The sequence below is a fragment of the Heterodontus francisci genome, chromosome 32 (genome assembly GCF_036365525.1).
Source record: "Heterodontus francisci isolate sHetFra1 chromosome 32, sHetFra1.hap1, whole genome shotgun sequence".
Lineage (NCBI taxonomy): Eukaryota > Metazoa > Chordata > Chondrichthyes > Heterodontiformes > Heterodontidae > Heterodontus > Heterodontus francisci.
Window position 1 is genome coordinate 55,981,410 of NC_090402.1, and position 26,915 is coordinate 56,008,324.

A 26,915-nucleotide genomic window follows, 5' to 3' on the forward strand; every position below is an offset into this window, starting at 1 on the left:
GGAGGGCTGAGTTGGGGTCTTCAACCACCTTCCAGCCTACCACTGGGACCCCGTCACCAGAACAAAATTCATCCCTTTCACATTACCTGCCAGTTACATGACTATACCATTAACTTTTACATTAACTGTAAGATTGCCTATGAGTTAAACTAACTGTGGTATTGCCTGAGTTACATTGACTGCAGCATTGTGTGTTGCACTTACTGTCATAATAAAATGTGAGTTGCACTGACTGTCATAATACCTGGGAGTTGCACTGACCGTGACATTGACTGTGATATTACCTGTTATACTGATGGTAACATTGCCTGTGAGTTACACTGACTGTAAAATTGCCTATTATCCTGACTGTAATATTACCAGTTACACTATGTGTAACATTTCCTGAGTTGCAGTGACAGTAACATTCCTTGTGAGTTACACTGAAAAGTTTCCTGTATGTTCCACTGACAGTAACAATTAAGTTTGAACTATATTTACTGTAACATTGCCTGTGACTTACATTGACTGCAACATTCCATGTATCTCCAAATGGAACATTGCCGGTGAGTTGCCCTGAGCATAACATTATCAGTTACACTGACTATAACATTGCCTACTACACTGACTGTAACCTTAGTGGTTGCACTGACTGTAATATTCCCTGTGAATTACACTGTAACTTTGTATGTGAGTATCATTGACTATAAGATTATCTGTTACACTGATTGTAACATGACATATTAGTTATACTGTTTCTAACATTACATTCTAACATTTGGGCGGCCCAGTGGTGCAGTGGTTAGCACCACTGCCTCACAGCTCCAGCGACCCAGGTTCAGTTCTGGGTACTGCCTGTGCGGAGTTTGTAAGTTCTCCCTGTGACCGCATGGGTTTCTGCTGGGTGCTCCGGTTTCCTCCCGCAGCCAAAGACTTACAGGTTGATAGTTTAGTTTAGTTTAGAGATACGGCACTGAAACAGGCCCTTCGGCCCACCGAGACTATGCCGACCATCAACCACCCATTTACACTAATCCTACCCTAATTCCATATTCCTACCATATCCCCACCTGTCCCTATATTTCCCTACCACCTACCTATACTAGGGGCAATTTATAATGGCCAATTAACCTATCACCCTGCAAGTCTTTGGCATGTGGGAGGTGTATTTACACCTAATCTGTACTAATGCTTTGACTTTCAACACACCATTAACATATTGTCTGCCTTTGCTCTGTGACCTTTTGGTCAGCTATGTGGCCTGGTCCAATCTAGACCTCCTTTGTTATCTCTTGCCCCACCCCCACCTCACTTGCTTATAACCTGTGACTTTTCTAATATTTGTCAGTTCCGATGAAGGGTCACTGACCCGAAACGTTAACTCTGCTTCTCTTTCCACAGATGCTGCCAGACCTGCTGAGTGGTTCCAGCATTTCTTGTTTTTATTATAGTAGTAGGGAATATGGGATTAGTATAAATGGGTGGTTGTTGGTCAGCACAGACTCGGTGGGCCGAAGGGCCTGTTTCAGTGCTGTATGACTCTATGATCTATGTCTATGACGTATTACACCTATTGCAACATTATCTGTAAGTTACACTGACTGTACTATAAACATTTACAATGGTAGTAAATTACCTGTGAGTTACATTGACTGTAACATTGCTTGTGCATTACACAGATGGTAACATTGCCTGTGTGTTACACTCACTCTAAAATTGCTAATGAATTTCCAAGATTATGACATTACCTTTTACAATGACTGTAGCATTACCAGTTATACTATCTGCAACATTGCCTGAATTGCAGAGACATTTACATTGCCTGTGAGTTACACTGACTGTAACGTTACTTGTAAGTTGCACTGACAGTAAAATTATCTTTGAATTGTACTGACCGTAATACTGTCTGTGAATTACACTAAATTGCCTGTGACTTACACTAGCTGCAACATTGCCAGTTACATTCACTGTCATATTACCTGTGAGCAACATTGGCTGTAATGTTAACTGTGAGTTATATTGACCGTAGCATTGCATGTGTTACCCTGACAGTAACATTGTCTGTGAGTTACACTAACTGTAACATTACCTGTGTATTACACTGACTGTAACTTTATCTATACCACTGACTATAATATTGCCTGTGAGTTACACAGACTAACCTAACCTGATACACTTAGTGTAACATTGTCTATTATTAACACTGACTTTAATATTGCCTGTGAGTGGCTCAGGGTACAATACTTCTGAGTTTTACAGCCATATGCCAGTGTTCTAGTTTACCAGGCATGAGAGAAAGGAGATTTAGAGTTGCAGAGCTGGACTAAACACCCACAGATAACGTACAAGAACAACAGGTAATTAGGATGGCAAATGGCCCTTTATTGCAAGAGTTTTAGTTTTAGAGATACAGCACTGAAACAGGCCCTTCGGCCCACCGAGTCTGTGTCGACCATCAACCACCCATTTATACTAATTTTACACTAATCCCATATTCCTACCACATCCCCACCTGTCCCTATATTTCCCTACCACCTACCTATACTAGGGGCAATTTATAATGGCCAATTTACCTACCAACCTGCAAGTCTTTTGGCTTGTGGGAGGAAACCGGAGCACCCGGAGAAAACCCACGCAGACACAGGGAGAACTTGCAAACTCCACACAGGCAGTACCCAGAATTGAACCCGGGTCGCTGGAGCTGTGAGGCTGCGGTGCTAACCACTGTGCCACTGTGCCGCCACTGGTTTGGAGTATAAGAGCATGGAAGTCTTGCTGCAATTGTACAGGGCTTTGGTGAGTTTCTGGAGTGCTGTGTACATTTTTGTTCCTGGTAGCTAACTAAGGATATACTTGTCTTAGAGAGGGTGCAGCAAACTTTCACTTTTTCTGGGAAGAGAGCGTTATTCCATTAGGAGAGATTGAGCAGAATGGGCCTAAACTCTCTGGAGTTCGGAAGAATGAGAGGTGATCTCATTGAAATAAAGAAGATTCTGGAGATATCGTGACAGGGTAGATGCTGAGAGGCAGATTCCCCTGGCTGGGAGTCTAGAACTAGGCACCATAGTCTGAGGATAAGGTGTCAGCCATTTTGAACTGAAATGAGGAGAAATTTTCTTCATAGAGTCAGAGTCATTATTGCACAGAAGGAGGCCATTTGGCTCAATGCATCCATGCTGGCTCTCCATAAAGCAATCCAGTCAGTCCCATTCCCCCACTCTATCCCTGCAGCCTAACAAGTTTATTTCACTCAGGAGCCCATCCAATTTACTTTTGAAATCATTCATCATCTTCAATTCGACAACTCTCATAGGCAATGAGTTTCCGCTCATTACTACCTGCTGTGCAAAAAGGTTCTTCCTCAGATTCCCCCTGCATCTCTTGCCCAAAACCTTAATGTGTCCCTTAGTCCTTGTACCTTAAACAATGGGAACAACTTTTCTTGTCTATCTTATCTAAACCTTGTACACCTCTATCAAATCTCTCCTCAATCTCCTTTGGGCGGCACAGTGGCGCAGTGGTTAGCACCGCAGCCTCACAGCTCCAGGGACATGGGTTCAATTCTGGGTACTGTCTGTGCAGAGTTTGCAAGTTCTCCCTGTGTGTGTGGGTTTTCGCCGGGTGCTCCGGTTTCCTCCCACATCCAAAAGACTTGCAGGTTGGTAGGTAAATTGGCCATTGTAAATTGCCCCTAGTATAGGTAAGGAATATGGGATTACTGTGGGTTAGTATAAATGGGTGGTTGTTGATCGGCACAGACTCGGTGGGCCAAAGGGCCTGTTTCAGTGCTGTATCTCTAAATAAATAAAATAAAATAAAAGGAGAACAACCCCAGCTTCTCCAACTTAACCTTATAGCAAAAATACCTCATCGCTGGAACCATTCTGGTAAATATCCTCTGCAGCCAGTCAAGGACTGTCAGATCCTTTCTAAGTGTGGTGAGCAGAACTGGACTCTAGTTGGGGTCTAACCTGAGCTTTATAATGGCTTAGCATAAGTTCCCTGCTTTTGTACTCAATACCTCTATTTATGAAGCCCAAGTTCCCATCTGCTTTGCTAATTATACTATCAATATGTCCTGCCACCTTCAAGGATCTATGCGCATGTACCCCCAGGTCTCTCTGTTCCTGCACACTCTTTAGAACTGTGTCATTAAGTCTATATTGCCTCTCCCTGTTCCTTCTGTCAGAATGCATCACCTCACACTTCTCTGTATGAAATTTCATCTGCCCATTCTGCTAGCCCATATATGTCCTGCTGTTGATTGGAGGGTTGAGAATTTTTGGAATTCTCTACCTCACAGGGCTGTGGATGCTCAGTTGTTGAGTACATTCAAGGCTGAGATCCATAGACTTTTGAGCTCTAAGGTAATCAAGGAATGTGGGAATCAGGCAGAAAATGGAGTTGTGGCCAAGGATCAGCAATGATCTTGTTGAATGGTGGAGCAGGCTTTGAGGGACCGAATGGCCTACTTCTGCCCTATTTCTTATGTTCTTATGTTTGTTGTGAGATTAGTGAGACTGAGTGAGCTATTTGGTTAGTGGGTAACAGTGAAAAATTCATTCCTCACTTAGAAACTACACAATTTGAACAATATTAAATGAATTTAAAGAAAGGAAGATAGTAATGAAAGAGGATGTTGTCTTACATAGAAGGGCCCATTAACTGCAGGTTGATAGATTCCATCAAACGAACAGGTGCTGCTCCCGCCACATGCTGTGAAATTGAAAATCGCCTTGATTGCCTCCTTGCATTCAGCCGGCCTTCCCGATCCAAAAATTGTTACGTTCTGTGTTCTGTCATATGGTGATGGTCTCTGGGCAGAGGTACATGGACTGTCGTAGATGAAGCCCAAAGTCAAATTTGTCTCATACCCACTCAAATAGCACGGGCTCTCAATTCGAGAGTTTAAATCCTTCCCCTAAAAACAAAGATGATCAGTTATCTCTGAGGCACAAAGCATCTCATTGAGGCACTTGGGTGGTCTATATAAAGTATAAAAGACACTTGGGAGTGAGCTGCAGACTGGAATCTAATAGAGAGGTACGGGAGGTTTCTATATAGAACAGATACTCCGGAGTGAGTTACAGACCAAAATCTAATTGACACAGCAAACTGTGTCTAAAATGTCTCTGTATTAAATGACAAATTATCAGAAACAAAATTAGAGCCGGTTCATAATTAAATACAATATCAGTACAGAACAGAAACACAAATGGAGCCTCTGAATTGATTTCAGAGTGTGAGGAATGGATGGAGGGTGTGTGATTAGTTATGGACAATATGATTGAGCTCGAGAGGAGGGACTTGACTAATGAAAGGGGAATTGCCAATGATTGGTTTCCATCAGCTGGGAGGCCTATTTGATTAATGTGGCTGTAGCTTTAACAGTTTGATGTGGAAGCAGGTGTCATAGAGTCATTATGGTACAGAGGAAGCAGATAGAGAGCAGTAATCTCACCTTTAATAGTTTGGCAATGTACTTTCTGATGGCTTGCTGCTGGCCATAACACAGGTAGCTGTGGGTGTAGATGGTGTAATTGTAGCCATACAGTTTCAAATCCACCTTCCCTGCAATATGGGTGGTGTTTCCTGTTGGGACGAAGGTCATTTGGGTGGATGAGCCACCAAGGTCCAGTGCTCCCTGGATTTGGGCTGATTCTGGGTGCAGCCAGGTCCCTTCCCAGGAAAACTGCAACAAAAGAAAGGGAGAAAAATTTCTCAGGAACATTTGACAGCTGAATCTGCACCTCTTGATCTCTGATCATGTCTCAGGCCAGGGACAGGAGCTGCAGCTTTGAACAGGTAATGTTATTCTCTTCACAATATTCCTATTCTCACATCATTTCTCCTAAATTTTTAACATTTTTCAGGATTGCCCAAAGTGAGGCAGGGGAGGGTGTGTGGTGGGGGGGGGGGGGGGGGTGCGTGTAGACGGGGAAGGTGTGGGGACAGACAGGGGAAGACATGGGGCTGGGGGCTGGGGGCTGTGGACAGGGGAGGGCGTGAGGGACGGACAGGGGAGGGCATGAGGGATGGACAGGGGAGGGTGTGGGGCGAGGGTGTGTGGACTGGGGAGGGTGTGAGGGACGGACAGGGGAAGGTGTGGTCTGGGGAGGGCGTGAGGGACAGATAGGGGATGGTGTGGGCGATGAACAGGGAAGGGTGTGGCTGGCCTGGTTGTATGTTGGATTGCATTGGACTGGGTTGTACTGGGGACTTTTTGCAGCCTGCACTCCTCACATGGTCAGTCTGCCAGATGTTGAGCAGTATCAGGCCAGTAATGTGTGTGTTTTGGGTCTCCTCCAGAAACCTATAGAGTGTGATGGTCATGAGGACATCTGGTGATGGAGGTATAGAGAGAGTAGGTGAGGACAAGATAGGGAGGTTATGCTGAGAATCTAACTGCTCTCTCACACTCAGTTTCTGGGTCCATGGGAACTTGCCAGCCCTGGTGGCCAGGATATCAGGTTCCAGTGCTACTCAGTGTCCTCTCAGATGTTCTGCATGTGGCTGAAATGAACTTAAGAGGCAGAAACTCAAGAGTGTTGGAACATTTGAATGCAGGAATTGCTAGACAAATAAAGACTATAGACCATTTCGTTCACCTTCTACCATCCTGGTAGTCACATGATGATGGCAGAACAATCAATCTCGATCAATTGGTCTACAGCAAACCGAGACATAAGATGAGGAAGACCTCAGTAGTGGAGAGCTTTGGGAAACAGTCCACTGTCAACTGCTCCTCCAGGCATGCTACACTTACAACATCATGCCTCAATTTACTCATATACCATATCCCAAAATATATTATTTTCTGGAAGAAATCCAATTTATGTTTGAATAAATCAGTACTATCATGCTCGGAAGCCTGCTGTTTAGATTTTGAACAGCAACAGCAATTTTTATTTATATACTGCTTTTAACATAGTGGAACATCCTAAGGCATGTCACAGGAGCTTTAGCAAACAAAATCTGACACTGACACATAAGGAGATATTGGCTGAATTTAGTGCTGCTGTTTGGAGCGGGAATGGAGGCAAGGGGGGGCCAGAGAATAGCATGGGACATGTCCGCCTGGAAATCTGATGTCGTGACGTCGTTTCTGAGTTTAGTCAATGGCAGGAAAGCTCCAAGGCAGCATCACTGCTTTAATGTGATGGGAGTACAATACAAACTATTCAACAGTTAGTTATAATACATTTGCATGCAGTTGACAAAGATTCAATGGTGGGGGAGTACTTGGAATTAAGTGGATGATCGGCGGCCCTCCCATGCCTTCAGAACTCGGGAAGTTGAAAGTGGCAGCACCAAGGCGAGGTCTCAGTGTCACGATGGGTAGGCAGCCATGACCAGAACTGGATAGGGAAGAGGGGGGAGCGGAGGCCATTGGCAGCCTGCAGTGCTGTGTGCTCTGCATGGGTGAGCTTGGTCTCCGGTGACAGTACCAGGTGGGCATTCTCTCGGGTGGTCTGCACGGGTGAGAGAGTCAGGTAATCATACTATCGGGTGAGAATGTTGACTTTCAGCGAGGGTGGGCATGAAGGGCCAGTAGTACATAAGCCGAGAGGAGTAGCTAAGGTAAAAATGCCAAGGCAACTTCATCTCTACAAGGAAAGCGCACTGGTGGCCTACTGATCAGCTGGCATGTGGACCCCATGACCCCAGCTTAGGGAGGGCCAGGAGGCAGCTGCCCCCGCCCGTGCAGCTCCATGATAAGCAATAGCCGGCCATGCCAAGAAGGGCCCATCTGCGGCGGAGAGTGTACCAAACACGACTCAGCTACCTCCAAATGTCTGAGCGGCAGTGTCAGCAAAGACAGCTGCTCTCCAGGGAGGCTGTCACCAACTTATGCGCAATGCTGCAGGATGAGTCGCAACTATGGGATTTGGTGAACACCCAATGTCAGTGGCCCTGAAAATCACAGTGGCACTTAAATTTTACAGTTCTGGATCTTTCCAGGGATCCACCGGGGACATGTGTGGGGTCTCACAGGCAGCAGCCCACTACTACATCAAGTAGGTGACCAATGCCCTGTTCAAGATGGCTGGCGACTTTGCGCACTACCGGACCAACTCGGACAGTCAGGCGGAGAGCACCATCGGATTCGGGGCCATCGCTGGTTTCCCCTAGGTGCAAGGTATCCGACTGCACGCATGTGGCTATCACGGCTCCAGCGGACCAGCCAATGGTCTTCATCAACAGGAAGGACTTCCATTTAATCAACATTCAACTGGTCTGTGACCACCGAAAGCGTTTCCTGCAGGTGAAAGCAGCCACAACACCTACATACTTTGGCAGGCCCTCACCTTCAGGGATGGATTCTTGGGGGGCAAGGGTGAAGGCAGCATCTCACAATTAAGTCATGAAAGAAACATTTTCCAACAATGAATGTGAACTGTGATAACACAAAACAAATGGCAAATGTCAAACACCAGTGAAACCCCAAGTATGTCCATGTACTTTTCTTTATATATTTCTGAGTGTTTCTATGAGGTGTGACCCCTGCGATAGTAGCTGGGCTGGAGGCAGGCTGCTGATCAGGCTGATGCTTGGCCTGGGATGACTTCGGCAGCTGAGCTGTGGCTACGTAAGTCCTGGAAGGTTCTGGTTGCCTGAGGGTTTCCTGCACAGGTGCAAGACTCTCCTCAGGTAGCATGGCTGCTGGAGCTGGGTTCACTGGTGGAGAGGCTGAGGAGCCACTGTCCACACTCAGAGTGTCCGAAGGGGAGCCCCCAGCTGTGGAGGTCAGCCTATCCTCCTCCCTTTCAAGGCTCACCTGAACCTCCCTGCTGACGAAAGAAGGACGAGGAGCTGGAGACGACTCCAGGTGCCTCATCCTTCTCTCACCTTACCATTGCTGAGTTGAACTCCTGACTTGCATGAGAGAACATAAACATCTGTGAGTTAGGCTGTGTTGATCTTGTAATGCTAACCATGCATGACATGGATCTCAGGCAGTGTGATGGTTGTCGAATGAAGACAACCCTCACTCTCTTGCAGAGATTCCATTCTCCCCATCCACTATTGAGCAGCTGCCCTGGCTCCCTGCTAGCTCCAGCGCCTGCTCCTCAGCTGTGGAAAGAGGCTGGGTATTGGGTATTTCTCTGCCAGTCCACGAGGTCTCCCTGGCATTATGAGCCTGTTTGTCCTGCAAGTGGAAACAGTAGGACTTTGCAGGATCAACAAGGGAACAGTTCTGCTAGTGACAGCCTCTTGTCCCCTGATGGGGTTTCCTACATGGTTCCTCCCCATGTCAACTCTCAGTAGAAGTCATTGGCTGAGCTATGAAAGAAGGTGGCCTGTGGCTGAGATGCACGCATGCATCTGCCAGGATGTGGTGATGCTTACACCCCTTGCTATCGCCTTTGTGGTCATTCCCTCTTCATGTTGCACTGCCTCCCACGTTGCCACATGCAAGTCCCAAAGAGAAAGTCAGGAGCAGTCACCTTGGCAGAACGAAATAGGACATTGACTTTCTTCCTACACTGGACCCAGTTGCGCTAGGTGACCCCATGGCTGCTGACCTCCTCTGCAATCTCCATCCAGGCTTGCTTGGTCAGGTGGGATGACCTCTTCTTGCCATCCTTTGGAAAGAGACCTCCTGTCTTTCCCTTGCAGCCTGGAAGAGAATTTCCAGGGAGGCATCGCTGAACCATGGGGCCACCTGGTGTCTACCACCTGACATGGTCTTCTTGGTTTCCAGAGAGTTGCTGGCCTTTTGGGGCCTTGGTCAGCAGGACAGCAGCTGAGGGACTCCAGATGGGAGTGGTGGGGGGGCGGTGGCGCGGGATGTGTTTAGCAGTAGAGCAGCAGCAAAGGCAAAGCAACAGGTGGGGGAGGGGTAGGGTCAGCAGTGGATATTCTTACACATCACCACATTGTGTTTCATTTGCCATTCCCCCAACTTGTTATATCCCTCTGCAGCCTCTTCACTGCTTACTTTCCCACCTAACTTTGTATCATTAACAATCTTGGATACGTTACACTCAGTCCCCCTCATCCGAGTCATTAATAATTTCTATTGCTGGAAAGTGGGATTAGGCTGGGTGGCGCTTTTTTTTTTAGGCCGGTGCAGACACGATAGTCCAAGTGGCCTCTTTCTGTGCCATAAGCTTTCTATAATTCTTCTATGATTCTATATGGATTGTAAACATCTGAGGCCCAAGTTCTGATCCTTGTCAACCTGAAAATGTCCCGTTTATTCCTACTCTCTATTTTCTGACCAATAACCAGCCCTCAATCCATGCTAAAATATTAACCCCAATTACATGAGTCCTAATTTTGTGTAATAAGTGTGTGTGGCACTTTATCAAATGCTTTTTGAAAATCCAAATATACTTTTTTTAAAATTCTTTCATGTAACGGGAGTGTCGCATTTGTTGCCCATCCCTAATTGCCAATGAGAAGGTGGTGGTGAGTTACCTTCTTGAAGCGTTGTAATACATCTGGTGTAGGTACACTTCATCCACTGGTTTCCCCATCATCATCTTACTATTTACATCGTCAAAAGACTCTGGCAGATTTGTCAAACAATATTTCTCTTCCATAAATCTGTGTTGACTCTGCCTAATCATATTGCTTTGAAGGAGAGAGGGACATCACCTGAAGAGAGAGAACCCTTTACAATATCGGCTAAGATGGGGATCAGGAGAGGAGATGGGTGGTCAGCAGTGCAGTGGAATTGGTTTGAGGGAGAGGGAGATGGGTCTCATGGACAAGTTGAGCCCAGAAAGGGTATGAGAGGAAATAGGAGAGAAACTAGAGAAAGATGCAAGATCAGGATAGGAGATGGAAAGCTTCAAAGACAGTTTGACCCAGTGGGCTAGAGGAAGGGAGGAACACAGCAGAGGCAGCTGATTGGATGTTCTCAATCTCAGTGAAAATAAGTCCATGAGCTCCTCGCACTTATATTTGGAGATGTGGGTGGAGGAGACAGGGGAGAGGGGTTTAAGAAGACAGGGAAAAGAAGTTAGGGGTTATCTTTGCATTCCAGGATGATCCAGGGGTTGTGAGCAGTTTTAGCAGATGAGAGCAGGACCTCTTAATGCTTTATATGGTTCAGCCAGATCTGGTGATAGATGGCTAGACCAATTGACAGCTATATCCATTCACTTCCCTGTCGCTTGGACTTAAGGGAGTAGAATTGAGGCCTGTACCAGCGAAATGGCCACGGTGCGAGAGAGCAATTGTTTTATTGGGAACTAGGGTTTCAAAGGTGGAGGTGAGGTTGTGGTTGAGCAAATCAGTAGCTGCAGTAATGTTGTGGTGAAGGAGGGTCAAAAGCTCTACAGTCAGAATTTTGATAGTGCAGTTGTAAATGAATTGGGTGATAATTTGCTCCAGGGACGGATACAGGAGGAGGTAAGGTTATGGCGTGGGAAGGCTGTTGTCAGCCTATCCTGCCCCCGGTAAGATTGCTTGGTGACTGGGAGGTGATGAGCCCTCTACCCCCTGCCACCTGTGTCCCCCCACCCCCCCCCCCCCCCCCGCCACGCCTCTGGCCTCACCTCAGGGGGGCCCATAAAATACAGCCCATTGTTTACACAGATTAGTCTTGAATTTACCCCCTTCAAATGCAGGCCATTCTACTCTTCTGGTGATAAGTCAAAAATCCTGTCAATACCGACATATCCAGTCCCTTTAGAATTCTTAGAACAGCAATCATATCACCTCTGAACATTCTCTGGTAGTTATAACATGACCACTTTACGTCAGTAGGTGAATAAATTAACCAGCTCGCTTATAAAGTGAGCCACTCACCTCAAGTACTGCGTTTGCCTCATATTAGAGACCATTCATAGATGATTTAACGGAGACTATGTAGCAAATGGCCTGAGCAGTGGTCAGCTTCAGAAGCAGAGTGAGCTGCCTGGACAGATGACCGTCGCTGCAGCTCTCCGTGCAGTAGGTGGTACTGTAGTCCTCCTGCCTCTTTGGTAAAATGGACTCTTCTACTCATCTACTTACTAAGACCCTCATATCACCTATGCTGACTACATATTCCTTGGGAAGTGGTGATTGAGGTGGGAGGGGGGATAACTGGTGGTCTATCATCTTCAAACACTCTTGATTCGCCTTGGCTCAATTTTCTGTTGGTTGGAAGATGCTGTTGAAGGATCCTTGGCGAGTTGCTGCAGTGCATCTTGTAGATGGTACACACTGTTACCACCATATACCGGGGTGGAGGAAGTGAATGTTTAAGGTGTTGCATGACTGCTTTGTCCTGGATGGTATCGAGCTTCTTGAGTGTTGTTGGAGCTGCACCCGTCCAGGCAAGTGGACAGTATTCCATCACACTCCTGACTTATTCTTTGTAGATTGTTGAATTACGCAATGACCTTCCTATCATTGGAATGGTTATGGGGAGTCAGTGGGTGAGGCATATGCCCCAGAATTCAAGGCCTCTGGCCTGCTCTTGTAGCCTCAGTAGTTATATGACTGGTCCAGTTAAATTTCTGGTCAATGGTGATTCCCAGGATGTTGACGATGTGGAATTCAGTGACAGTAATATGTTGAATGTCAAGGGGAGATGGTCATTACTTGGCACTTGTATGGCATGAATGTCACTTGCCACTTATCAGCCCAAGTCTGAATACTGGGGAGAGAATCTGATAAAAAGCCTTAACAATGGACAAACAACAAGAATCAGATCATGAGTCAGGTTGATCAACTGATTATCACATCTCACTTTCTCAAAGGTACAAATGGAACAGATGTAACCACGAAAGAGCCTCTCCAACTGCATGACATACCATCATCCCCATGGACAAAGATAACAACAGATCTGTGCTCTGTGGGCTCTGCTAGTGACGGACTGTCCCTCTAAATTCCCTATTGTGCAAAAGCTTCGAGACACATCAAAAACAGCAGTGGCCAACGCTATTAGTGCCATCGTTAGTCTTTTTGGAACCCCAGTAGAAGTGGTATCTGACAACGGCCCACAATGCACGGAAAAACTGTTCTAGGATATGTGTGAACAATGGTCACATCATTACGCAGATATCCTCGTTCCAATGGGAAGGTTAAACGTATGGTCAGGGCAGTCAAATCGCTGATCAAAATGTGTTCGGAAACCGGGCATTAGTGCATCTTCACACAATGCCATTAGACTCCGGATTGCCATCACCTGCTGAGATTCTGTTTTGTCGACCGGAGAGAACCACACTACCAAGTTATCACTTCAGCAAGTCGTCCTTGATCCCAGTTACGTCAGAAAGAAGATAAGATGAAAAAAGCACATGATGTACACGCAGGTGAAGAATTACCACCACTATATATTGGCCAGAAGGTGAGGGTCCTTCACCCACAAGAACAGACATGGATCCTAGCAGAGCTGTCCAAGATGTTCAAAGAACCACATTCATATGATGTGACAAAACCAAATGGTGCCATTCTACGAAGGAACCAATCTCACTTCAGGGAACTCTGCTAACCAGGCACAAGGTGACCAATCAGCATCGCCTACCTGTACTTGCATACCTTTTGAAGATGGAGAGAAATCAAGCAACTCACCAACAACTGAGAACAATTCTCCCAAACATATTCTTCAGGAGGAGATGGACAGTTCGAGAACACACTCACATGTCATTGTCACAAGGTCTGGTCGAGTCAGCAGACGACCAGTACAGTTCCAAACACAGACAACACATTGAAGAGGAGTGTCCCAAATGTTCTTAATACAGTTGAATGTTTTATGTTGTCATGCAGGCGCCGATGTGCTAAGAATGAGGCATATTAATTTTGCCATATGGACATTAAATTTCAAATTGTTGCTGGGAAGAAGTGAAGGCCTGTGACAAGAACTGCCAGACCTTGGCTGGAAAAACATTTACATATTAACAGACAATCCACGCCCTGCTAAGATGATACAATACACAGAGCCAAGATGTGGTCAGACCAGTTAGTCACATTACTAACCTGCTTGTACAGTTTGAACTGAGAGCCTGCAGCAAGCTGTTTGCTCCTGAACTGAGAAGAGCTCTCTCCTGTCTGCTCCCATCTCTTTCTCACAAGCCTCTAAATCCACTGAAGACACATGAATCCCAAGAGAGAAAAGTCTCCTACAGTGAACAAGATTTAAGAAGAATACTGGACCCAACGAATAGCAAGATCTACCTATAATCAAGGACTCTACAGTGAGCTCGAAGAACAATAACAAAAACTCTTCAGATATTGCCTCAAACTTTTCTACTTTATTTTTCTTCTGCTCTTTTCTGTCTCTTGCATGTGTGTACGGCATCTGCATACTAGTGTGGGCACATTGTGTATCCGTAGGCGTTAACCAAATTAGAGTTTAAGTTTAATAATTTCAACTTTTCTTCTTTAAACCTAAGAAAACCTGCTTGTGCTGGTTTCTTTGCCTTATAATTAAAAAACAGTGAACAAGGATTCACCAAGGGGAAGCTAAAAACACTGTGTTTAAAAATAAAACCCTGTTATGGTAAGACCAGGTGAAGGCTGAAAGGGAACCCTAGACCTCTTTCTCACCTGGTCGTAACAATGTAAACAGTGTTACAGTTGTTAAATTTCTTGTATCTCACGAGGGTTACTTATTCATGTACATATTAATATTATACTATATGGGGTTGTCATTTAAGGGAAGGAGGATTTTGTGATAGTGTATTTGTTAGCATGTGAAATATAATCATATGTTTATGCTATTATGTATATCACAGGAAGTGATGCAGTATCACAGATTCAGTTCTCCTGCACAGTCAGTTAGCATTGTAAGCCGAAGCAACTGCAAGTCTCCATTAAAGCTCTGCATTCTAAATGTTTATGCCTGACCTACAGCTTCGTTTGTATGAGTCTAGAAAGAGGTAATACAACAGTGGTCACCTATCAATATTGTCATGCATCTGGGACAGGTAGACTGGTGAGGGCAAAATCAAGTACGGTTTTCCCTCTTGTTGGTTCTCTCACCACCTGTCGCAGGCCCAGTCTGACAGATATGTTCTTCAGGACTCAGCCATCTTGGTTTGTGGTGGTGCCAGTGAGCCACTTTTGGTGATGGACATTGATGCATCCTATCCAGAGTAAATTCTGTGCCCTTGCTATCCTCAGTGCTTCTTCCAAGTTGTGTTCAACACGGAGAAGAACTGATTCATCAGCTGAGGGAGGGTGGTAGGTGGTAATCAGCAGGAAGTTTGCTTTCCTATGTTTGACCTGATGTATGGGGTCTGGAGTCAATGCTGAGGCCCCCCCCAAGGCCACTTTCTCCTGACTGTATTCCACTGTGCCTCCACCTTTGCTGGGTCGACCCTGCCAGTGAGACAGGACATACCCAGGGATAGTGATGCAGGAATCTGGGACATATGTCCACTGGGAATGATATACATTGATTTGCCAACTGGGAATTTTATAGAAAGATATGTCCACTGGCAGGGGTATACAAGGCTGTGTCCACTGGGAATGATATGTAAAGATATTGCCAAAAAGAATAGTACAAAAGGACATGTCCCCAGGACTGATACTCAATTTAAGCCCACTGAGAATTATATGCAAATACATTCTCACTGGGAATCATATACAAGGATATGGCCCTTGGGAATGATAACAGGGATATGTCCACTGGGAATAATATGCAAGTGTATTCCTCATCGGAATGATTTATTAAAGTATGTATGCTGGAACTGATATACAAGGGATGCTCTTTGGGAATGTTATACAGCTGTGTTCCCATTGGGAATCAGATACCAGAATATGTTTATAAAAGCAAAATACTGCGGATGCTGGAAATCTGAAATAAAAACAAGAAATGCTGGAACCACTCAGCAGGTCTGGCAGCATCTGTGGAAAGAGAAGCAGAGTTAACGTTTCGGGTCAGTGATCCTTCATCGGAACTGACAAATATTAAAAATGTCACAGGTTATAAGCAAGTGAGGTGGGGGTGGGGCAAGAGATAACAAAGGAGAAGGTGTAGATTGGATAAGGCCACATAGCTGACCAAAAGGTCATGGAGCAAAGGCAAACAATATGTTAATGGTGTGTTGAAAGACAAAGTATTAGTACAGAAAAGGTGTTAACGGACTGAATATTGAACAGCAGCAAGTGCAAACATGAAAAAAAACAGTGGGTAAGCAAACTGAACAAACTAAGATGAAATGAAATAAATGCAAAAAAAGGTTGTAAAAAATGAAAAAAAGAAAAAATAACTAAAAATGAAAGTAAAGTGGGGGGCTGTCATGCTCTGAAATTATTGAACTCAATGTTCAGTCCGGCAGGCTGTAGTGTGCCTAATCGGTAGATGAGATGCTGTTCCTCGAGCTTGCGTTGATGTTCACTGGAACACTGCAGCAATCCCAGGACAGAGATGTGAGCATGAGAGCAGGGGGAAGTGTTGAAATGGCAAGCAACCGGAAGCTCAGGGTCCTGCTAGCGGACTGAGCGGAGGTGTTCCGCAAAACGATCACCCAGTCTGCGCTTGGTCTCCCCAATGTAGAGGAGACCACATTGTGAGCAGCGAATACAGTATACTACATTGAAAGAAGTACAAGTAAATCGCTGCTTCACCTGAAAGGAGTGTTTGGGGCCTGGGATAGTGAGGAGAGAGGAGGTAAATGGGCAGGTATTACACCTCCTGCGATTGCAGGGGAAGGTTCCATGGGACGGGGATGAGGTGGTGGGGCTAATGGAGGAGTGGACCAGGGTGTCGCGGAGGGAATGATCCCTTCGGAATGCTGACAGGGGAAGGGAGGGGAAGATGCGTTTGGTGGTGGCATCACGCTGGAGGTGGCGGAAATGGCGGAGGATGATCCTTTGGATTTGGAGGCTGATGGGGTGGAAAGTGAGGACAAGGGGAACCCAGTCACGGTTCTGGGAGGGAGGGGAAGGGTTGAGGGCAGAGGTACAGGAAATGGGCCGGACACGGTTGAGGGCCCTGTCAACAACAGTGGGGGGGGGAATCCTCGGTTGAGGAAAAAGGAGGTCATACCAGAAGCACCGTCATGGAAGGTAGCATCATCAGAGCAGATGCGTCGAAGACGGAGAGACTGGGAGAATGGAATGGAGTCCTTACAGGAGGTAGGGTGTGAAGAAGTGTAGTCGAGGTAGCTGTGGGAGTCGGTGGGCTTATAATGGATATTAGTAGACAACCTATCCCCAGAGATAGAGACAGAGAAGTCGAGGAAGGGAAGGGAAGTGTCAGAGATGGACCATGTAAAGGTGAGAGAAGGGTGGAAATTGGAAGCAAAGTTGATAAAGTTTTCCAGTTCGGGGCGGGAGCAGGAAACGGCACCGATAAAGTCATCAATGTACCGGAAAAAGAGTTGGGGGAGGGGGCCTGAGTAGGACTGGAACAAAGAATGCTCGACATATCCCACAAAAATACAGGCATAACTGGGACCCACGCGGGTATCCATAGCGACACCTTTTACTTGAAGGAAGTGCGTGGAGTTGAAGGAGAAGTTATTCAATATGAGAACAAGTTCAGCCAGGCGGAGGAGGGTGGTGGTGGATGGGGACTGGTTGGGCCTCTGTTCCAGGAAGAAGCGGAGAGCCCTCAAACCATCCTGGTGGGGGATGGAGGTGTAGAGCAATTGGACGTCCATTGTGTAGAGGAGGCGGTTAGGACAGGAAACTGGAAATTGTCAAAATGACGTAGGGCGTCAGAAGAGTCACGGATGTAGGTGGGAAGAGACTGGACCAGCAGAGAAAAGATAGAGTCAAGATAGGAAGAAATAAGTTCAGTGGGGCAGGAGCAGGCTGACACAATGGGTCTGCCGGGACAGTTCCGTTTGGGGATTTTGGGAAGGAGGTAGAAGCGGGCTGTCCGGGGTTGCGGGACTATGAGGTTGGAAGCTGTAGGGGAAAGATCTCCAGAGGAGATGAGGTCAGTGACAGTCCTTTGGACGGTGGCTTGATGTTCGGTGGTGGGGTCATGGTCCAGAGGAAGGTAGGAAGAAGTGTCTGTGAGTTGGCGTTGAGCTTCTGCAAGGTAGAGGTCGGTACGCCATACAACAACAGCACCACCCTTGTCTGCAGGTTTGATGACCATGTCGGGGTTAGACCTGAGAGAACGGAGTGCCTCAAAATCAGAGGGGGACAGGTTAGAGTGAGTGAGGGGGGCAGAGAAATTGAGATGACTAATGTCTTGCCGACAGTTTTCAATGAAGAGATCATGAGCGGGTAAGTGGCCAGGGGGAGGGGTCCAGGTAGAGGGAGAATTCTGGAGGCGGGTGAATGGGTCTGCTGGTCGGGAGGAGGACTCCTGGTCAAAGAAGTGAGCCCGGAGGCAACGGAAGAAGAGCTCAACGTCATGCCGAGCGCGAAATTCATTGAGGTGGGGGCGTAAGGGGATAAAACTGAGACCTTTGCTGAGTACAGAACATTCAACATCAGAGAGGGGGAGGTCAGAGGGTATAGTGAATACACGGCAAGGGGTCAGATCAGAAGGGATGGGGTCAGAGGGAAGTGAAGCGGAAGGAGGATCTGGAGGAGCATTCATCCCCATCAGCTGCTGGAGCTTGCGTTCCTTGACACCTGAAAGGAAGAAAAAAAGTTTTTTGTTAATGCGTCGGATGAGACGAAAGATTAAATGAAACTGCGGAGTAGAACAGCTTTGAGATTAGGTGAGGCGGTGCTGCTGGAGAGAGAGGTTCAGTGTGTGCATGTGGCGGCGCATGGCACTGAGTGTGGATCTCAGGATGCGGCGAGAGTAGCAGTCCGAGGAACGTTGTATTTCTCGGAGAAACCTGTGATCCTGGGTGGATTCAAAGCATGCTGGGTGAAACTGCAGTTGGAATCCACATGGAATAAGTCGGAGCCGGAGACAGTCACTGAGGAAGGAGATGTGGCTGTGAAAACGAGTTTTGGTAGAAACTTTATCAAACACCAGGAGGGAAATAGAAAGCAATGAAGATGAACAAGGTAAAAGAGACAAACGAAAATCCCGTCGGAGAGAAGAGCAGAACTTCTTCAAGGTAGGCATTCCTGGAAGAGAAGTGGCAGTGAATTAAACACTAAAATAAAAGCAAAATACTGCGGAAGCAGTATATGAATACAAGAATATGTTTGCTGGGAAAGTTATGCATGGATGCGCCCAATGGGAGTTTTTTACTGGAAATAATATTCAAATATGTTCCCACTAGGAATCATATACAAGATTACGCCTACTAGGATTGAAACAAAGATAGTTCTACTGGGAATAACATAGAAATATATGCATACTGGAATTGCCACCCAAGGGCATGCTCACTTGGAGTAATATACAGGAGAATAAACAACAGTGATGCATACACAAGACCCACTGGGAATGATATAATGTCTGAAACATGAGAGATAAAATAACCTTGGTTTACAGGTTTGAGTACGCTGAGGGATGGGACAATGTTTAAACGCAGAGGGGAGAAGCTGCAAGGTGTGAAGGGTTTGCAAACAGAGCACGAGTGTCGAAATCACTGTTACAGCAAGCCCCCTACCCCCAGTCAGGGTAATGTACATGGGGTGTTGGGGGGAGGGGGTAACTGCAGTACGAGTGCAGCCGCCCATCTCATACCTAAACAATGGAAAGTTGGTGAACACTATACTTGTCCGTATCCCACTCTCTGTACTTGAGCTGCCAGTCACAGAGGCCCAAATCTGCTGCAATTGGGTTCCAAAAGGGCCAGGATTGGCCAGCCCTGACTCTACCTGCTCAGCAAATACATGTAACATATATTGAGTTTCCCACCTTGAGGAAGGACTCCAGAAGATAGTTCACAGTGATCCATCCACAGGTTCCCTCATCTGCTCCCGAGATAATCCTAGCCTCATGGAAATGAAATGGGTAGGAGCGAATGGTTTTCTGAACTTCATCAAGAACCATCCTGGACTGTGATTGGTTCTGAATTCTGCATAACAAGACCAGCCAAAAATTATTCAATTATCCACACTTTCATCTTATAGAAATCAGAACATTCTCAAAAGACATTTTCCTTCTTTTCTAAGTAGTGAGTAGGGTTTCTGAGAACACCTTCTGTTTGTGACCATAGAACTTGTACCCCAGGACCTGAAATATCATTGACGCCTGTGGAACCTGTACCCCAGGACCTGGATTATGGTATGTGCCAATGGAACCTGCATGGTGCACTCTTTCATGTAATTGTATACAGTAATCAATTCCAGGTCAGATATCACACAGTAAATGATTCTCTAGGCTGTCCTGGTAATGCGTCCCAGCCCTAACCACAAGACCAGTACGTGTGACATTTACATTTGTTACTTTGATTATCCTGCTCACCTGTCACTGGCAGAAGAAGATTGGCAGTTTACTACCAGTTTGTGAGTAGCCTTGAGATGTAAACTCACATCCAAGAAGAATGATTTGAGTTTGTACTTGAGCTCCATATAAAGTTGAAAGAGATGAGATAATTGTAACATTACTGTCTGGGATCATTTAAAGAGGTAACAAGGAGGGTCGATGGGGATAGTGTATTTGATGTAGTCTATATGGATTTTAGCAAGGCTTTTGATAAGGTTCCACATGGGATACTGGTCTCAATGCCCATGGGATCCAAGGCAAAGTGGCAAGTTGGATCCAAAATTGGATGCAGGAAGCAAAGGGCAATGGTTGATTGGTGTTTGTGACTGGAAGGGAATACACAATAAATGGTAGGACACTGAGAAGTGTCGAGGAACAGAAGGACATTGGAGTGCATGTCCACAGATCCCTGAAAGCTGGACAACTAGATAAGGTGGTCAAGCAGGCATATGAGATACCTGCCTTTATTAGTTGGGGCATAGAATATAAGAGCTGGGAGGTTTTGCTAGAACAGTATAAAACACTGGTTAGGCCACAGCTGGAGTAATTTGTGCAGTTCTGGCCACTGAACTATAGGAAAGATGTGATTGCACGAGAGCGGGGAGATTTATGAGTATGTTGCCTGGACTGGAGAATTAGTTATGAGGAATGATTGCATAGGCCAGGGCTGTTTTCTTTGGAAGGGAGGAGGATGAAGGGAGACCTAATTGAAGTGGATAAAATTATGAAGGCCCTATTTTGCTTAGTTGAGGGGTCCATAATCGGGGCATAAATTTAGGTTAAAAGGTGGGAGGGTTAGAGGGGATTCAAGGGGAATTGTTTTCATCCAGAGGGTGTGGAGATGTGGAACTCACTGCAGAAACCTTCATAACATTTAAAAAGTAATTAGGAATGCACATGAAGTTCTGTAATTTACAAGGCTATGGGCCAAGAGCTGGGGTTAGGCTGGATGGCTGCTTGTCAGCCAGAGTGGACACAATAGGATGAATGGCCTCCTCCTGTGCTGTAAATTTCTATGATTCTGTGATTTTTATGACAAGGGGCTGATTTTCCCCAGATATGTTAGGCACTAAAGGTGGCCTAAGTTGAACTGCCAGTTTAGTTCATGTTTCATACAAGATGACATATTGTCAGGGTGTGTTGGAAAATATGTTTGAGAGCGCCTTGGTCAAAGAGTTGAAACCTGTATTCAGAACGGTTGCTTTGAGTTTTGTTAAAGGGCTGACTGTCAATTAAGTTGCTCGCTCGTGCTCAAAAGTGAGCTGGACCATTATCCGAAGGGAAAAAAGTTGCAGGGCAACGGGGAAAGGGCAGGGGATGGGACTAGATGAGTTAATCTTGCAGAGAGCCAGCACAGACACAATGGGCTGAATGGCCTCCTCCTGTGCTGTAACCATTCTATGTAGGGGTCCAACTAATAGTGAGCAGCAATGAGGACCAAAATTGCATGCTAAAACAAGACTTTCAAACAGGTATGTCTTATTAGCACAGCACCCATTTAGAAGCTGTCTTCAAACTTTCACCAAAATAATCAGCAACATGTTAAATACAAAAACCTTTTCTCCTTACTCAAGTAAACGCATGCCAGCTGTGGCTCCCAGACTGATGTGGGTTTTGTGTTGTTTCTTTGATGGAATGTATGTTAGTACTTTGTCTAAACAGGGTCTAAGCGACTCGCCAGCCTTTGGTGGGTCATCAGCAAAGCTGGAAATCCCCTCTGTGAACACAATAGCACAATGTTACAAATCTTGTTCACACTGCACGTGTCATCATCAACAAAGAGCCGCAGCCCAAAATACAGTCAACAAACACAATACCAGGCTGCCAAGGATAAAGTGTGAAAAATGTCTCACCACCTCCATAACTGGCAGTGTGCTTCCAGTGAGTTAATTACACTCCTGAGATCAGGCCAGAACTGATTAAAAGTGACCATTAACACCCCGGAAACTGGCGGCAAACCATGCAGCCCAGAACCTGCCCACAACTGAAGAGAGCAATAGGATTGGGTTCTGGGAACCACTAGTGAGAGCCTGGTGTGTGGGCAAAGGAGGGCATTCCAGGGCACGGCAAGCCACACTTTACTTGCTGCTTTCTGTTTTCCCTTTACCAGCCTTTACAGAGGCTCATCCCCCTGTCCCCAGTTGGTTTGATGGAGGAATCATACAGCACAGCTTAGCCACCTGTATGTACACAAACAAAGCAAGTTGCTGTCTCCAGCAGGGTCAGTAAATCACACATTTTTAATTTCAACCCCACCTGATGTAGGAGAGGGATAACCACAGATCTACCAAATTCTACTGCATCAATAATTAAAGTAAAGAATGTTATACATTGTAAATGAAAAGGTATAGGGCATATCTGGGTACCAGGGCAGGTGCCCTGTGCCAGGACATGTGTCATGTACCATCTACTGCACACTGTTATGGAGGATTACTACCATCTAGCTCATTGTGTGGGGACACCTCCAACCACTTCACAGTATTAATGTTAATTACCAGCTACCTCACTGTGTGGCGACAGTAACATGGGGACATTGCAACAACAACATATATTTATGTAGCGCCTTTAGCATAATAAAACATCCCAAGGTGCTTCACAGGAACATTATAAAACAAAATAGGACACTGAGCCACAAAAGGAGATCGTAGATCAGACAACAAAGATCTTGGTCAAAGAGCGGGGATTTAAAGAGTGATTTAAAGGAGGAAAACAAGGTAGCGAGGTGGCGAGATTTAGGTAGGGAATGCCACAGCTGAAGGTATGGCCACCAATTATGGAGCGATTAAAATCAGTGATGCTCAAGAGGCTGGAATTATAGGAGCTCTGACATCTTGGAGGGTTGTAGGGCTGGAGGAAATTAGAGATAGGGAGGGGCGAGGCCACGGAGGAATTTGAAAACAAGGATGAAAATTAACTCAGGGCATTGCTTGACCGGGACCCAATGTAAGTCTGCGAGCATAGGGGTGATAGGTGAATGGGACTTGGTGTGAGAAAGGATATGGTAGCAGAATTTGGGATGATCTCAAGGTTACGCAGGGTTTCTACCTGTGGGAGAACAGCCAGACATGCATTGGAAAAGTGAAGTTAGAAGTAAAAGGCATGAATGAGGGTTTCAGCAGCAAACGAACTGAGGCAGCGATGGTGTCAGGCGATGAAGAGATACCAGCAGCGGTGGCACAGAATGAGAGAGAGAGACAGACCGGACCTGAATAGAGTATTTCCAAAATAAGCAAGGACTGATGTCAGAGGACAGCAGGTAGGTGATTGGTTGGTGAGTATGAGTTTTTTGTTTAAAAACTAGCGCAGTGTTTTAAACTAGGACCAGGAAACTGTGAAGTACTGCATTAAATTTATAGCTTAACTAGTTAAACTAATTAATAATATTCCATTTTGGATAAGTATAACAGTAACTGAATTATTAAGAATATTAGAGCAGAACAGTGGTTAGCACCGCAGCCTCACAGCTCCAGCGACCCGGGTTCAATTCTGGGTACTGCCTGTGTGGAGTTTGCAAGTTCTCCCTGTGTCTGCGTGGGTTTTCGCCGGGTACTCAGGTTTCCTCCCACCACCAAAAGACTTGCAGGTTGATAGGTAAATTGGCCATTATAAATTGCCCCTAGTATAGGTAGGTGGTGGGGGAATATAGGGACAGGTGGGGATGTGGTAGGAATATGGGATTAGAGTAGGATTAGTATAAATGGGAGGTTGATGGTTGGCACAGACTCGGTGGGCCGAAGGGCCTGTTTCAGTGCTGTATCTCTAAATAAATAAATAAAATAAATAAAAGAACAGATCTAGAGGCATCTTAATTAAAATTAATAGTTTATACAAGGTTCTAACCAGATTATAAAAGAGGGAAGAGAGATTGTTTTTGTAGATCATGGATGGGCAGCTGAAACTTGTTGCTTATAGTTCCTGGGCCATATGGGAACTTCAGAACACTTCATGTGTCTTGGGAGACCATACGTGTAGGAAGTGTCTCCAGCTGTTTGAGCTCGAGCTTAGGATATCCAAGCTTGAGGAGAAACTGGAGTCACTCCAGAGCATTCAGGGGCTGGAGAGTTTCCTGGATCGTATGTTTCAGGAGGTGGTCACCCCACAGGCAGTGTGATTTCAGGATAGTAGATGGATGGCCATCCATAAGAGTAGGAAAAAGCAGGAAGTTCAGGAGTTATTGGGATGTGTGCTGCTCTCAATCCAGTACTCAGCTTTGGAGACTACTGGGAGTGACACCTTGAAGGAGTGCAGTCCATGGCCAATGGGCAAGGCAACTGCACAGGAGCAGACAGCAAAGTGTAGAAATGCAGTGATTATAGGCGATTCCATAGTTAGCGGGACAAACAGGCATTTCTGTAACCATTATCGCGAGTCCCACATGGTGAGTTCCCTCCCTGGTACCAAGCTAAAGGACATCAGGGAGAAGGTGCAGGATATTCTGCAGGGAGATGGGAGTGAGCCAGAAGTTGTGGTTTATGTTGGTATGAACAACATAAACAGGGTAGGTGTTGAGGTCCTATGGTCAGAGTTTCAGAAGCTAGGGAGGAAGTTAAAGAGTAGGATCTCGAAGGTAGTAATCTCTGGATTACTCCCAGTGTCATGCGCTAGCAAGATTAGAAATAGGAAGATAGGAGGATCAAGGGATGGCTTGAGGCATGGTGCAGGAGATACAGCTTCAGATTCTTAGGGCATTGTGACCAGTTCTGGGGCAGAAGGCACCTATGCACAAGGGACGAGTTGCACCTCAACAGGACTGGGACCAATGTCCTCGTGCGGAGATTTACTCGTGTGTTTGGGGAGGGTTTAAACTAAACTGGCAAGGAGATGGGCACCAGCAGAAATAAGTAGTAAAGAGGAATAAGGTACATAAATGAACTATAGTGTTGTTACAGAAGGAAGTAGTACTATATTAGATAGAAACAGACTACAAGGAATACGACGACACGTTTACAAGGCATGTATGTAAATGCACAAAGTGTGGTGAATAAGATTGGTGAGCTACGAATGCAAATAGATGTGTGGGAATATGATGTTGTGACAATAATGGAAATGTGGCTTAAAAATGTTGAGGACTGGGTACTTATTATTCAAGGATACAAAGTTTTCAGAAAAAATAAGGAAAAGGAAGGTTGGGTACTGATTGAGGAAGATATTGTAGTGTTGAAAATGGAGGGAGAAAAGGCATTTGGCTGGAGTTAACCATAAAAAAGGGTATGATCATGCTACTGGGGGTATTCAAAATGCCTCCAAATAGTGACAGAGACAGAGAGCCAGAGGAGCAAATTGGAGATGTGTAAGAAATAGAGGCCGGAATTTTACGGTGGATGGATGGGAGCCGGACTCCTAACGTGAAAGTCGGTGCTGAACCCGCTTCCGCCTAGTCCAGGGATCCGTCCTGCATTTTACGGGTCCTCAGGCTTTAATTGTCCCGAGGTGGGACTTCCACCCACTTGAGGGAGGAGGTCCCGCCTCAGTGAGCTGCCAGCCAATCAGTGGGCCGGCAGCTCTTAGTCCCAGCAGCGCCACAGGGAACGGTGGCCACTGCTGGGACTGCAGCCCAACTGCCACCTGATGGATCGAGGAGGGAAGGTAAGTAGGGGCATGCCTCACCAGTGGGATCGGTCCTTCCCTGGTGAGGCTGGAGTGGTCGTTTGAGGGGAGAGGGGTGTCTTGGGTCCCGGGGGTGGGTTGGGAGGCAGGGGCAGCCCTCAATTAGGCCCCCTGTCCCTGATTGCCATGCCCCCCACCGGGGCATGGAAAGGCTGGCAGCTATCGCTGGACGGCCTTTCACGTCCCCAGCACACCAGCTTACCACGGGTAAAATACCCATGGAGACGGGCGAGGGCCCTTAAGTGGCCATTAAGTGGCCACTTCCAACACCCCGCCCGACACCGTAAACTTGTCCGGAGGCGAAAGCGGGGTGCATAGGCCTTCCGGAGCCTGCCACTCAATTTTACGCTGACCCCATGCCACCATCCGACCCACTGGGGTGGCGTAAAATTCAGCCCATAGAGTGGTGATATAATGACCTAAATTTCAATTGGGATAACGTTAGAGTAAAGGGAAAGGAGGGGTAAGAATTTCTAAAATGTGTTCAGGAGCACTTCCTTGACTAGTAGATTCTTGATGCAACTCGGAAGGGATCATTGCTGGATCTGGTTCTGGGGAATAAGGTGGGCCAAGTGGACCAAGGGTCTGTAGGGGAATACTTCGGGAAAAGTGATTGTATCATATAGTTTAAATGAAGAATGGAGAAAAGTAAGGAACAATCTAAAGTAGAACTTCTATATTGTAAGAGAGCTAATTTCAGTGAGATGAGAGGGGATCTAGCCAGGATAAAATGGAACCAAAGATTGACAGGAAAAACCGTAATGGAACAATGGGTGTTCTCTAAGGAGGAGATGTTTCAGGTATAGGCTAAGTACATTCCAACAAGAGGGAAAGGTTAGGGAACCAAAAGACAGGGCTCCTTGGATGATGAGGGAGATAGAGCATATGATGAAATAAGAGAGTGTATGATGCATGTCAGGTGAATTCTTCAAGCGAGAACCAGGCCAAATACAATAACTTGAGAGGGGAAGTGAAGAGGAAAATAAAACCAGCAAAGAGGGAATTTGAGAATAGAATGGCAGTTAACATCTAGGGAACACAAAAATCTTCTACCAGTATGCAAATAGTAAGCGGGTAGTAAGATGCA

General features: G+C 46.0%; 1 protein-coding gene across 1 annotated transcript in view; it reads right to left on the reverse strand.

Moving 5' to 3' along the window:
* entpd8 (ectonucleoside triphosphate diphosphohydrolase 8) overlaps positions 1-26,915 on the reverse strand; it is an 80,697-nt gene that overhangs the window by 29,490 nt on the left and 24,292 nt on the right. Inside the window, exons 4-7 of the mRNA XM_068011982.1 lie at positions 21,791-21,938; positions 19,652-19,811; positions 5,441-5,671; positions 4,628-4,900 (exon numbers count right to left, since the gene is read on the reverse strand). Of these exons, the coding sequence (XP_067868083.1) occupies positions 4,628-4,900; positions 5,441-5,671; positions 19,652-19,811; positions 21,791-21,938 (812 nt within the window). The remainder of the gene's footprint in view (positions 1-4,627; positions 4,901-5,440; positions 5,672-19,651; positions 19,812-21,790; positions 21,939-26,915) is intronic.